The sequence below is a fragment of the Saccostrea echinata genome, unplaced genomic scaffold (genome assembly GCF_033153115.1).
Source record: "Saccostrea echinata isolate AGI-Se365-2 ecotype Australia unplaced genomic scaffold, CSIRO_AGI_Sech_v1 ptg000058l, whole genome shotgun sequence".
Lineage (NCBI taxonomy): Eukaryota > Metazoa > Mollusca > Bivalvia > Ostreida > Ostreidae > Saccostrea > Saccostrea echinata.
Window position 1 is genome coordinate 6,559,370 of NW_026889807.1, and position 15,037 is coordinate 6,574,406.

A 15,037-nucleotide genomic window follows, 5' to 3' on the forward strand; every position below is an offset into this window, starting at 1 on the left:
AGATTATACAAAACATCTCCTGTTTGATTGTAAAATTATTAAACCCATATGGGAAAAAGTGAGCCTAAAATTTGACATTATTTGGAAATTAATTGCACTTGGATTTTATAATGAAAGTAGTGAAAAATCTTTGCTTTTTAATAATTTGTTAGCATTTATTAGCTTCACTATGTATAAATATAAGATGAAATGTAGATTACAAAATGAGAAATTGTCTGAGGAAAATCTCCTACATAGGTTGAAATATATGCTTTATATTCAAAATGATGTTCTTAGGAAGATTGGTCAGATTAGAAGTGATATTTATCATGATTTAGCTGATATATATATATATATATATATATATATATATATATATATATATATATATATATATATATATATATATATATATATATATATATATATATATATCATAATGATATTGACTACTATGCACTACTATGCATCTTTGTATATTTTTACCTAATACTAATATCTGATATGACGTTAATATTGATATTATGATATGTTTGTGACTTATTATGATTTTAATAAAAGGGAAAAAAAACTTGTTGACTAAGGTTTGGGATCGCTCTGGATGAATAGACTGGCATTTTCACGTCAATGATCTAACTATTCACCATATATTTGAATTAAACGCAAACGATCTTTTACTCACTACATGTTTCATTTGGATGTTGCATGAATCTCTGGTAAGTATCTAATACGAACTCAAAGGAATGACCCCAGACATGCCCCCCCCCCTAAAAAAAAAGAAATATAAATAAATAAGTAAATAAGACATCCCCCCCCCCGAAAAAAGAAATATAAATAAAACATAACCCCCAATAAAGAATTCACCAACCAAGAAGCCTCTGATTAATCTGACCTATCTGCCGCCACACCTATTTTCCATAAGCTGATATTGTGTTGAGGAGAGAAGGTTTTAATATTTTCTTTCACCAACTCCCAAATGTGTTCAATAGGTTTGAAATCCGAGGAATTAGCTGGCCACGGCATTAAGTGGGTGTTTTTGCTGTAAGAAACTGTTATTAACAGTTTGATAAGTTGATAACTTAATAAGTTGTTCTAGAACTTTTTACTGTTACAGGGTGCATTATTTTGTTCTTTAATCATACCTCTGTTAACTGTGGCATGCGGGACAAGGACTAATGTAAGAATGTCATTCCAATACCTAATTGTTGTAACACCACCGTTAATAAGATTATACTGAGTTTTCATGTGCATCAATACTCCGGCTCAGACCATGATACATCTAGTACCACCACTATCGATCATGCCCATCACCTCAAAACAGACAGCATTATGACGTTCTCCTCGTCGACAATACACTTTTCTCCTGCTAACTGGACTTCGTAATTTTTTGTTTTATAAATGAATTAGAGGACTTGTGTTTGGGTCAATTAAAAATCTTCTTTTCAAGAATCACAGGGTCAGAAAGGATTACAATTATGTGAACGCTTCCTGACATCGTGTAGATTTAATTCAAATCATCCCCCCTGGGGGATCAAAGTTTTACATGGGATTATATAGGGGTAAAAGTTTTAAAAGTCTTCACAAGAACAGCAGGGCCTTGATTAGTCTTATAAATATTCTAGCATCTATAAATTGTGATGATTCATAATATTTTTATTTCAAAATCTTTTTTTGAAGAACAGCATAGTGAAGGTGACACAGGTGAGTACTGTGGCCGATGGGCCTCTTGTTTTCTTTAAACCATCAATGAAAATTTGAAAATGCTGAACTTTACATGTGTGTAAAACATTATGAAAACCATGATTACAGTGACATAAATCCTACCATTTTGTATTTGTTAACTCTTTTTTTTTGCAAAATTTAAATGTCATATGATATCATATTTAGTATTTCTTTCTATCATTTAGTGAATGTAATTATCAAAATGAGATGAAGGGTTTTACACGTATTTCCATATTTTGATGGAACAAATTACATGTAATCTGGAAGAATGGTAGGAAGTGTATTTGTTGAATTACATATAGTTGTTATGTTGTATAGATGAACTGTATATCTCATGTGAGGTGTGTGCGTATTTGTGAAGAAAATGCTTAAGGTCCATTGATGTTCTGATAAGAGAGATAACTCTTAATGACATAAATGTCCAGTATCTTTTTCTAGATTTGCCAAGTTGAAGTATCGTTTTTGTCCAATTTTGCCCTACAACTATGCTACAATTGTTTGTAATTTACTTTTAAAATACATTTCTTTGGGAAAATCATTGAGGTTCAAGCATCATTTTATGTGAATGTTTTCTTTGTTTATGTTTAACGTCCCTCTCGAGAATTTTTCACTCATATGGAGACGCCACCACGTGCAGGTGGAAAGCTGCAAATTTTGACCTATACTAGGCACTCAGGGCCATTGAACAGTGAGGGATCTTTTTCGTGCCAGCACGTACTGCGACACGGGACCTCGATTTATACGGTCTCATCCGAAGGAACGGTCTCCACGTCCCACAGTGGGATTGGATCCTGCGACGTAATGATCAGCTCCTAACTCTGCGACTCTAGAGCGAATGCTCTAACCACTGCGCCACGCGGACGACTTTTTTTACGAGTGAGCAGAGGGTTTATGAAAATTACTATGCTTACTTTGTACAAATTCCACAAGAATATTATTTGTCGATGACACAAAAAGTTTGTTATTCTTTTATGTGAATTATGCATATTATTAATTAATATATACGTGTTTCCGCAGATAATGGTAGGGATCATATATCTAAAGCAGGAAATTAAATATGTTTAATGGGAAACTTTAAGTGAATAATGCCATGACATATTTTTTTTTTATTTTACCAAATAAAAAAAAAGAATAAATCGGCTGTGAATATATCATCTTTACAAAAACGTGTTACATGTATTTCAATGGACGGAGGATATGACTGAATCCTATCTTAACCAATGTAAAGAATTTAAAATAAATCACGCATGTATTAGATGTATTTTGATTTTTCAGCACTGGATTCAGATGGCACCTGTAGCAGTGATAGTGACTGTCCGCTCTCATTTTATCATTGCTGTTCCGGAAATATTTGGTGTTGTCCTTCCGGGTACATTTGTACCGGAACTGCAACCTGTATTAGTATCGGGTACGTATAGATTTATTAATACAAACTGTGATGTTAAATATCTTGCTTATTATAGTTTTTTTTTTCTGGGTGTAATTTTTGTGCTAAGACCACTCTTGACAATCATTTCAAAATTTAAAAAGTTATCCAAAGATAATCATGTACACCGTACCAGTAGGAAATGTTCATTTTGTGGTTATATTTTGACTAACACTAATGTACATCAAATTTACGTACGAGAGAGAGAGAGAGAGAGAGAGAGAGAGAGAGAGAGAGAGAGATTGCTAAATAATCGATTAAATGAAATGTCTTCAGACGTAGATTATCTTCATTTTTTTTAATGATACATATGGTTATGTTTCTATCAGTGTAAAAAAAGTAATTGTCAGCATACGATGTAGAATTAAAATTGATCAAAATGCTTGTGCTTAGCAACAATTAGATTCGCCCTAATACAAAAATATTTTCTATAAACTGAGGTTAACGCTAGATGGTACAATGTACAGGTAGGCGAACACGAGTTATCTTTCCCCAAGTGTGCCGATATGGAATATTCGACATGTGATAAAATATACGGAAACTTAAATATTTCTTTCACTTGCAATTTACAATGGGTAATTATATATTAAGTCGTACTCTCAGAATCTCGAAGGGACGTTAAACAAACAAACAAACAAATATCTAATATTAATCTAATACCTGTCAAAAGTAGGTAGAGAAATTATGTGCATTGTTTAGAAATCTATATATTTGTATTTTAGATGGATAAAAATCATCCGAAATCAACTAGCGTATAATGTACCGGCCTGTCAAAAATAGCTAGATAAGTAGGGAGTAGCGAATAGCGAGGAATATAAGTTGATATGCCTGAGTTTTGTGAGAAAATAAATCTTGGCGCTAAGTTGGATGTTCAGGTAAAATAAAGAACAAAACTTTGAAATAAAAAAAAGTTAGAAAATATAGGCAGATTTCTTAGTAGTGATATAGGTACATGTGTATGAGTATTTTATTAAATTTAAAAAAAATGATTTCTAACTTACAAGTAGAGTCGACTAAATATATTGATTCATCTTTAAATTATGGTATCACACATTTGATCTAGCTGATTAGAAATATGTCGTATTCCACGTGTTTAATGCAATTTAAGTTACTGCTTACACTGTGGCTCTGTTCTCAATCCTTAGTCAATCCTCTATCAGGGTTGGATTGGGTGAATAAATGGGGGGCGGTAATCTAAAGGTAGCCTGTAGACATATGTCTTTTTTGCATGTCCACGTGTAACGATACGTGCCTGTTTCCACCCGATAATAATACCCCCCCCCCCCGCCCATTCTCTATTCTTTGCAATGCACATAAACATCAAATTGCTTCAGTCGAAATACAAATAAATATTGAAAGTAAATATATCTGATAATATAGTTCAACGAATTTTATTCTGATTTCAAATAAATCCACGATTGTCAACAATTAATTAATTTAAATTGATACATTGTTAATATAGACTGGCATTTCGACTTTTTTTTCGACTTTTACATAGACTTAATATATAATTACCCATTGTAAATTACCAGTGAAATAAATATTAGCGAGCTCAATAGACTAACGTGTAAGAACATAGGCAATTTGGAATGAAATCTGTACATTCGTCAGGCAAATTTTCTTGTGCAACATTCCCAGAATTCCTTCGCTACCAGGATTCCATGCGAAAGTATTACAAAACATACAAAAGACCAAGGATAATTGTTCTTTACCAAGAGCATCTTCGCTAGCCAAGGGTTTCTGATACGCTACTCTCCTCATAAACCCTTGGCATACGGTGCTGATAAAAGACGGGATTGTTTTTGTCACGTGATCATGATTCTTACCAGGTACGCACAGATTGCGTCATCGACAGAAATAAAGAGCGTATTTAAAAAAATTTTGTTTTTAAAGAATAACAAGAAGGTATTGAGTTATGTTAATTTGTTATTTAAACATGTAAAAATGCAAATCTACATCTACAGTATAGATTCTTAATCACATATTTTGCACGTTGCTTTAGAAATTGGATGACACCATATTGCTATTCATAGAATGGCATGTTATCTTACGGATCATTGTTTACTTGCGTTTTACATAACCGATATAAAGAGTCAAGATATATCCCGAACGCAAATATCGTCATTTACAAAAAACAATTGCTGATTGGTCGAACGATGTCGATCAACTCCATTCACAACTTGAGAAAAAAAACCCAACTTTTTTTAACACCGTATGCCAAGGGCTGTTGAGGGGAGTAGCGTATCAGAAGCCCTTGGCTAGCGAAGATGTACCAAGAGATACGTTTATTTTTCTTTCTTTGTAGAGAGCTTAAAAGAAACAAAAAATAATTGCATCTACTCTTCAACGTATTTCATTAAATATTGCACAAGACCTGTAGTCTCGTTCAACCAAACGCACGGCTGTCTCCGTAAATTCCGACTTCATGTCACGTCAGTCTAGACTGTGTCTCGTGCGGTTTGAAGTTTGAAGAGGCGGATCAACCTCACAAGTGTAAGCTGTGTATCAACTGCGCTCGCCCCAAACGGTCACACCGTAAAACATATTATTTAAGAATATTTCATTTATTTCCGTATATTTTATCACATGTCGAATATTCCATGTACGAGTGAATAAATCCGCACACTTAGGAAAGATAACTCATGTTCGCCTACCTGTACATTGTACCATCTTACGTTAACCTTTATAAAATGGCTAAGCTCTCAGTCCCTAGATCCATTATTGATGAAATTAGACTTCACATGTTCTGGGATTTGCAAATATTTTCAAAGGTTAAACTCTCTTATGTATACATTTATAGGACTAATATAAAGCATAAATAATGTGTTGCTATCGACTTTCCTTCCAGAGCTATCGTTGGTCCTATCGTCGGATTGATCGCTATCATCGTCTATGTCGTCGTTTGCTGCATCTGCTACAGTAAGTTAGAGTTATTCGTGTGATAATTTACATTCGATCCTGATTGTCTTTGATTAAGGAGACACGCAACTTGATTCTTTTTTATCTGGTGAATTTTATGCATATGTAAAAAGCAAGAACTATTATATACGGTTATAACTTTGAGTATATTTATAGTTACTTTAATGATCAGTTTTCAAACGATCACACTTTAAAAACACAATAACAAAAATTTATTCCTTCCATCCATCATATAAATAAAGGAATCGTTGTTGAATGGAAGAATGGGAAGTTGTTTTAAACAATATTTCAGATTTCTAATTTTTGTTGGTTCGTGATTTGTTGTAAATATTTGTCTTGCCACATTTCAATCGATAACAAGTACTTATCAATAGATTTTGAATTAATGTATAGGGAAGATGACTTTCCCTATTCCTTTTTAATTTGTATATTAAATATTGTTTAATTATTTATTAATTACTCCTGTTGACACCTGTCACATCTGTGCTTTCACACCCTGCTGGGTAAGACTCAGACCTGCAGTGCAGTTCTTTGCTTTTACTGGCATTGGCACTGTTGACAATACCCAGATGTATGCACCTATCTAGGGTACTGATACTTTCGTATGATAATTAAGCTGCGGTTAATTACAAGGACTTCCGATGGTCCCCCACTTCATTCTGACCAATCACAAGTCTTCTATTTCTAGTACCCGGTATATCAGTTGAGGAAAACAATGCACTTGTCAATTTTGAATTTTTTTTTTTTTTTTTTTTTTTTTTTCTTTGCAAGAGCAAGGCCTTTTTGTACTTTTGTCCCGCCTGCCCTCCTCTCACCAATATTATATGCTTAGTTGAATTTTTAGATTTAGTTAGTTTGTTAGTTAGTTTTTGGAGCATGGTTTTATTCCTCATTTTTCAATTTGCTTACACACATTATTATGTAATGTTTCATAATCTAAATGTGTGTTCAACGAAATAAAACCATGGATTCATTTCACCCAAGCCTCTCTTACATGTTTTTATTTCTAATGCATCAACTGGGCTAATTCTTATTTACATACAGGAAGAATTAATCATTTATATAATAATAAATTTTACCAGAAAAGAGACAACAGACACCGGGTGTTGTTTACAATCCTCAAACAACTCAACCTGGCTACGGACAACCACAGGCTTATGGACAACCACAAACATACGGACAACCACAACCATATGGACAACCGCAGGCGTACGGACAACCATGCACCGGCAAAAGCTTAAATATTGTATGTCAACGAGAGAGAGAGTAGAGCCATAAACATATATTTTTACATTTATACTTTGTATTAAAGGTCATATAATATGTTAATTACATTGAAATATTAAAAGTCTTTTCTTTATTAAATTTGCATGTACATTGCCTTAAGAATTTTATATTTGTATGTACTTGTTACTCAAAATTTTAATTCCATATTCACCATTAACATATATTCATGAAATATATGGAGATAACGAACAGTATTCAAGATCAAAAGTCCATTAAACATTACAAAATAGGAGCAGAGCAAAACTTGTATTCAAAACTTTAGTTTTTAACCTACATATTTTGCAAACAACCATATTAGGGAAATTTTTTATTAAATATTGTCAATGTGTCTGATAAAAACATAAAATAGTATGTGATCATACAGAATATTCTTGAAGGAGATGGGCGAACAAGGCGTGCAAAATGCTTGCAGCTTCAAAAGAATAAAAATCATATTCAACTTGTGAATTTAGCATTTAGATAAAGTTCATTCTATTGAAAGGTAAGAAATTATAGTTATGAGAAACTTCTTTCGGCAAAAATTATTCTATGACTTAAAAAAGGTGGTATTCTTGGGATTCGAACCAAAGCAATAAAAAAACCTTGATATCATTTTTTTGTCTTAGAGACTAACACGCTTACCACTACCACAACAAATAGACGAATAGAGGCATTTACATGCAATTTACGTTTGTGACATGACCCCTGAGAAAATGAAATTCAAATATTTCTCTGAAAGATATACTGTACGTACCTGTGTCAAGAAAGTGTATTTATAAGGTACAGTGGGTCTTTGTTCCATGTTTTTGTTAACCGAAATTTGTATATTTTTACACATATTTTGAGGATAAACTTTGAAAAAAATTGGAGCGAAGACCCTTTCATATATATATATATATATATATATATATATATATATATATATATATATGTTATAGTATGAAAAAATGATTAATTTTGATCTTCTTAGTGTGTGTATGCTATTTTATGGACGAATATTTTTATCTTTGTGAGATAAAGTATACATTAGTGTTCAATCAAGTATCAAAGAAATGTGTGCTACAATTGATCTCTTTAGTGTGTGTATGCTATTTTATAGACGAATTTTTTTATCTTTGTGAGATAAAGTATACATTAATGTTCAATCAAGTATCAAAGAAAATTGTGCTACAATTGAGATTTAAATTTTCAGTTTCTTATTTGTCGCATGCCATAGGTATTTTTCTAGCTCGCCTTGTCCGCTCATCTCCTTTTTTAAAATTATTATTATAAAAGCTCATCTATGACATGTGAAGAAATCCATTTTACAGAGAAGTTTTAGAAATAAAGATTTGTTTCTTAGTTTGTTGTCGTTTTAGTAATTTATCTGCCCCCCCCCCCCCTCCCTCCTTCTGCCTGTCTTCTGTATAGTCCACGTTTTGTTGCTACTAAATATTTTTTAAACTTTCTTGCATCTTAATTTAGACTGCTTAACTAATTTCAAATTTATCTTAACAATCACTTGGGAATAAAAATAAATGTTGTGATATTTTTGCCCCTCCCCCCCCCCCACCCCCCAACCCTTACCCTTTTTCTTAGGAGGGATATTAAAGAAATAAAATAAGTATATTTCGTTTAAGTTTTCTTCCTTTTTTGGACATATACATGTACAGGGTGTTTCACAATATATGTCACAAATCTAAAGGCAGAAAGAAATATTACAACAAAAGCTAAATAAGTATTTTATATATCATTTTCATCAGCAGATATTCAAAATTATTATTTTATTTTAGAAGTATCCGATATTCTCCATTTCAGTTTCTATGGCAACGATTTCCTAAAATGTTATACTGAAAGTGTTTTCCTTACCATTGTCCTAAATAACTTAATAAAAGACTCGTGTTTCAGAAATTTCTGACCACTGCTTTGTACGTTTCACAGAATACTTGACAGATTTCTTGTTTTATATCTAGCTTTTTAGAACCCCCAAAAGTGCAGATTTATTTTTGTATTTAAAGATACATTTAAATAAATGTGTCATTTCAGAACTATTGGTATACTACTAGTGTTGTCCACTTCTTTCGCTCTTCCTTTCAATCAATCTTGCAAACTTCAGCCAACTCTGAATGTCAGTTGGTTTTAAATGCTGCAATGCTGAAATCTTGTATACAGACACACTCAATTCAAATCGAAGATTTCTAGATACACTTGATACACTTGCATTGTCACAATCCATTTCCCTAAACTTGAGCCAACTGACTTTCTTGAGGTTTTCTCAATGATTGACTTCACTTTGACTATGTTCTCATTTCTTCTTGATGTTTTTGGGAAGGCCAGGATTTAAACTGTCTTTCAACTTCACATTATATTTTGTTCAAACTTCTTAATTATCCTTAATAAATGAAAACTAAACAGTGCTTTCTGGTCAGGATATTTTTCTTCATCACACCCTGTACTATATTTAGGATATCCTGCTTATAATAAAAGTTTACAAATTCAAATTTTTGTTGCTAGTTGTACTCCATTTTGAGAACAGCTGAAATTTTACATCACTGATTACATCATCATTGACCTCATGATATTATGAGTTTCCTGATATTTTGAAATATCATGATTTTACATTAATATGATTGTCTGTGGTGTTTTGGTATTTTTGGAATCATGCTTGATATTCAGATTATGTCCATTTAGATGAATGACATATATTATGAAACACTCTGTACATGTTGCAACAAAGTGTTCGCATGATAATGATATTTAGAGAGCTATCCACAGGACTTGCTAAGAACTACATATTAAATATTATTCTCAAATTTACCTTTTAACAAATTCTTTCCAGTCCTACCGTAATGAAGCACCAAATTAAATTTTACCTGTTCTCCTGTGGATACTACCGAATTGTACTATATATATACAGAAAACACAACTAGGTTTGGCATATTGCTACATGAATAACTTATGTATCATGAACATATGTAATAAAGACTTCGTCATATACTTTTTCAGATATATAGCAAGTAGAAAGGCTCCCCTCTTTGATTAAAAAAAAAATTAATTAACATTTTAAATCTTTGCAAATCAAAGCCACTGGTACAGTGTACATGTAATCCAACACTCCATATTTCACTTCCTATTCAAATCTCTAGCTTACTTTTACTAGAAATAAAACAAAACACGGAATATACATGTATAGCTAAATTTTCCCTTCAAAGGGGGAACAACTCTTCCTTCCTTTGCATATTGACACCTGCGACAGTATGTGCCGAGATGGGTTTATTCCCTCTCCCTGCAGAATGGGCAACGAAGTGTACCTTACATATTGGCACATATTGCAGTCGACGAGGATATTTGCTGCCAGCATCTGCATATTTTGTCGCCAAAAGTATTGTTGTGAAAATGTCTACTGGGGTCAAAATATTTTGATTTTAAAGATATGATTAAAATCAAAGATTTTACAGGGAAATGGGGATACGTATCAAAAACATCCAGTAGTTTCTTACATGTATTACACGCCATTCTGTTTTCTTCCGTCATGTAAGTCCTCCCTTTCTATCCTCGAATCCATATATATGTACATGTAATAAGTTTTATTATGTATTTCCAGACAATTAAAGAAAAAAACGCAACCCAGTTGAATTATCGAGGGTCTCGATTTTGAGTACTTGATGAAATTTTAAGTCTCCTGAAAGAAAAAAATACAATGTATCGAGCAGATGCCTATTTTGTAAATTCTACAGACAGGTTTGCATGACAATGGAACAAATGCACACCCGGTCCTTTAATCAAAAACTTCCCTGTTTAACGATAAATATGTTTATGTTTACAAGCTGTTTAAGAAATTTAATGCAAGTAAGCACGTCAACACAGTGTTATGCTATATCTCCTATTCATATAAGAAAAACCCACATACTTTTAAATATAATTTATTTCTGTAAGATTCATTCCAAGACAATATGTTTTGTTACAATATTGTAAAAACCATGCAAAATAAATAGTTTAAGGCAAATATTTCGTTCATTTCATATGTAAGCTGCATTCGAAATGTAATGTACCGAATGCAGTCCTAATCATTTGATAGCCATTTTACATTTAATTTAAATGCCTTCTTCAAAACAACTTAAAAAACTTTGGAGGGTCATAAACTCACAATAAGGCTAACTAGAGCTCTATGAAAAATACAGAATAAATACATGTATATGTATTATATCTATAGGCACATATATTTTACATGTACATCTCTCCCAATAAATACGTAAAATATTTTTTTTACCAATACATAACTTCCATTGCTACATCAAGAAAAATCCAGTAAAAATAATTATGTAGATGTATCAAACAAACAGAGCGACATGCAATATAATCTTCAAAGTTTACCATATTTACTTTTATCAGCTGTTTTTTTTTAATTGATCGAAACTCCTCTTTAGAAACATATTTCTGAAGTGGAAAAACAACCTAATAAATATCCGGGTTCAAAATTATATTTCAAAGTTTATTACTACGCAGATAAGATGACTGCACCTTAAAAATTCCACAACAATGATCCATGTGTACAGGTTATTGCAAAATCAAAATACATTCGCCATTAAGAATCATTATGGATACCTGCAAAATTGTGTTGATGATACTTATATTTTGTTTTATCTACCTTTTTACAGTAACAGACGGTAAGAATTTGTTTTACAGTTTTAATTTATGTTTAAATTTTAATTTATGTTTAATTCAGACTCATTTATCTCCTGTTTCTCGTATGTTTATGACCAAGTAATTCATGAAAATATTTAATTTATTGTGATTTAAAAAAAGTAGAAACGTTATTCAAGTTAATTTGTTAGTATGATGTTATTTATTATGGAAAGGTCTGCTTAGTGATACTGGGACAAGAGAATGTTATTTGGGTCACGGAATACACATGGCACAATTTACACAATTTACATGGGAGGGATCAATCATAGCGTATTCAGTGTTATAAATTCCTAGTAACCTACTTCTAACAGCTAGAAATGATTTTGTTGAAATATAATTCTTCGGGAAATTCAAACTGGGTTATTATCGAAGAAAGGGGATAACAAATTTTATTAAAACGTTTCATACTGCCATGTTATTGTAAAAAAGATTTATTACTTTATGCATGTGTAACGTTTTTGCAAGAATAAAACGTTTGTCATTTTTTAATCATGTGTATTATGACAAAATTCATTAGAGAACTAAAATACATAATTATAATTATTACTCTGTTTCTTTAATTGAGTTTGTCATTATAAAAGAATGGGTGCACTTTTGGAACTACATTCTACAAATTCTAATTGTCAAATTGATTTTTTGAAGTGCTATTTTGAAAATGAGTTTTAGTTGAAGACACTGCGCTTAAAGAATTTGTTTAGGAAAATCGATCGATAGATATACGTGTATACATGTATTTCCTGATATTAAAAATGTAATTCGCTCTCTCTAATTTTAGATAATTAAAATTTAATGTCTAATAGCCACTCTATAGAAATATAAGGCATATCATTAATCCTACCATCGCATGTTATTGCCTGCAATTCCTCTAGCTATATATCGATTTATACCCATTTTTTCTCTGCATATGATAGGTCATGTCCTATACAATTTTAGCTTATGAGACATGTTACTCCGATAGCCAGTGTCCATTGTCGAGCTATCATTGCTGTACTGGTACAAGATACTGCTGTCCGTGGGGTACTGTCTGTACAGGGACTATCAACTGTATAAGTATTGGGTAAGGAGATTAGCTATATATGTATGTAAAACTAAGATACTTGACATTTTTGGGAGTAGAATATACATGCATAAATCTTATTTTTTAATTCAGATTAGGAATGCGTTGTCAAAATTTAGATAATAAAATGACTGAATTAAAGGGTGATTACTCTTTATAGTAAATATCAATATTCAGCAGAATCTTCCGTTATAGTAATATGTCTCTTCACAAGGGGGACATAACTGTGTCTTTTAACAGATAATAATTTTTAAATTTATTTTCATGAAGAAGGAAAGAAAAATCCCCTCGGGGAATAAATGTTAATACACAGGTAAAGGTAGATATGCATGAAAGATCTTTTTTTAATCAGGACAATAGTTGGTCCTATCGTCGGAGGAGTGGTTCTTATCATTAGCTGCATCGTATGCTGTGTGTGCTACAGTAAGTATAAACGTTCATCCAACATATACAGAAACAATACATTGTACATTCAGTGATTTATTTGTATAAAGAACTTTTACAATTACAATATTTCTTTGATTTTTTTCATTTTCATTTTCTAAAATGACTTCAAAAGCCTATACTAGCAATCGTTAATCTGAAAAGTATAATGTCTGGAGGGAAAACCGAACCCTTGTTTAACATTTCTTTCTTTTTTCCTTTCTTCTTTCTGTTTTTTGTTTAATTTTGAAACATTATGCACGCAATGGAAAAAGTAAAAAAAAAAGTAAAAGTAAAAAAAAGAAGGAAGAAAAAGTTAAATATTGCCTACCCGGATGATGTTTTATTCTACTTGTACAGATCGCCGAAGGCGCCAGGTGCCGCCTCCAGCAGTTGTTTACGGACAACAACAGCAAGTAGTTGCAATTGGACAACAAACAACATATGGACAACCTCAGGCTTATGGACAACAAACATATGGACAACCTCCAGCTTACGGGCAAGGTTACGGACAACAACAGACAAATGGACAAGGTTTCGGTGCACCCCAAGACACAGCAGATAACAAAATTAAGTTGTAGGCAGTGGAAGAAAAAATGATATGACATTGTCATCTATATTAAAAAATACCTATCTCTGTAATCGTGATACGTTACGGTAAAGTTGGACACGAACAAATAATTACTTTGCTTCTCATCAGACAGCGTTGGACAGAGCTACTTTGTTTATCATTTACAATTTATATAATTGTAAATGATAAACAAGGTATAAATGTATATTGCAGTTATAAATGTATATTTTCATTATTATCTCTATGCCAAAGCTACATCATATTTTCGTAAAATCACATCTTGCATCAGCAACATCATTTTTTAATAATCCAATTCAATCCCCAGATCCCCGCTACCAGACTCATATTGAGAGTCGTGGGTTAAAATTCTGTATCACGCCCATAAGACACTTTAACATATGTTGACTTTTGTTTAGTTTTATGTTGTTTTTTTTTTGTTTTTGTTTTTGTTTTTTTTTTTTTCATTTCATGATACGTTTCCTCTCTATCGCACACACGCATTGTATCACAATCCTATACCTTTTATCCTTATCAGAGGATTTCGCAGTATAAATGCATAAATTGTGAATGAATGGACAGAATGTTTGCACCACTTTTATATTTATATCTGTTCTAAACAATACATTTTACTCATATGTTCATTTATTGCACGAATAAATGTATAAGTATAATGTACATGTAGATCATTGACGTATTTCGGATAATAAAATGACATTGATGTGGTTGTTGTTGGGGCTATTTTAAGACAATATTTTGAAATTTTGATCACTGTGGACGAACGACTAATATTTTCACGCTTATGTTCTAAGTGTTCATTTATTTATTTTTTTTTAATAAAATTTATTATTATTTTTTTTAATTAACGATATGTAAAGCTTTTATTCACGAAATGTTTCATTTGGATGTCGCATAAATCTCTGGTACATGTAAGTAATTAAGTATCTCATAAGACTTCAAAGCAATGACCCCCCCCCCCCCCCCCCCCCCCCCCCGCGATATGACACACACT

General features: G+C 32.1%; 2 protein-coding genes across 2 annotated transcripts; both read left to right on the plus strand.

Annotated features, from left to right (window-relative positions):
- Positions 1 to 2,957: 2,957 nt before the first annotated feature.
- Positions 2,958 to 7,316, plus strand: LOC133174621 (uncharacterized). Its single transcript, XM_061309721.1, has 3 exons — positions 2,958 to 3,109; positions 5,976 to 6,046; positions 7,129 to 7,316. The coding sequence occupies exons 1-3, from the start codon at positions 2,958 to 2,960 to the stop codon at positions 7,314 to 7,316; spliced, it is 411 nt and encodes a 136-aa protein (XP_061165705.1).
- A 4,544-nt stretch (positions 7,317 to 11,860) lies between these two features.
- On the plus strand, positions 11,861 to 14,168 carry LOC133174664 (uncharacterized). Its single transcript, XM_061309755.1, has 4 exons — positions 11,861 to 11,958; positions 12,911 to 13,034; positions 13,387 to 13,457; positions 13,818 to 14,168. The coding sequence occupies exons 1-4, from the start codon at positions 11,889 to 11,891 to the stop codon at positions 14,036 to 14,038; spliced, it is 486 nt and encodes a 161-aa protein (XP_061165739.1). The 5' UTR covers positions 11,861 to 11,888; the 3' UTR covers positions 14,039 to 14,168.
- The last annotated feature ends 869 nt before the right edge of the window (positions 14,169 to 15,037 follow it).

Excerpts from the sequence above, each read along its gene's own strand:
- LOC133174621 (XM_061309721.1), top strand. The coding sequence starts at position 2,958 with ATGTATTTTGATTTTTCAGCACTGGATTCAGATGGCACCTGTAGCAGT. Across the intron at positions 3,110-5,975 it reads GCAACCTGTATTAGTATCGG|AGCTATCGTTGGTCCTATCG; the intron begins GTACGTATAGAT and ends CTTTCCTTCCAG. Across the intron at positions 6,047-7,128 it reads CGTTTGCTGCATCTGCTACA|AAAAGAGACAACAGACACCG; the intron begins GTAAGTTAGAGT and ends AAATTTTACCAG.
- LOC133174664 (XM_061309755.1), top strand. The coding sequence starts at position 11,889 with ATGGATACCTGCAAAATTGTGTTGATGATACTTATATTTTGTTTTATC. Across the intron at positions 11,959-12,910 it reads CCTTTTTACAGTAACAGACG|CTTATGAGACATGTTACTCC; the intron begins GTAAGAATTTGT and ends ATACAATTTTAG. Across the intron at positions 13,458-13,817 it reads CGTATGCTGTGTGTGCTACA|ATCGCCGAAGGCGCCAGGTG; the intron begins GTAAGTATAAAC and ends CTACTTGTACAG.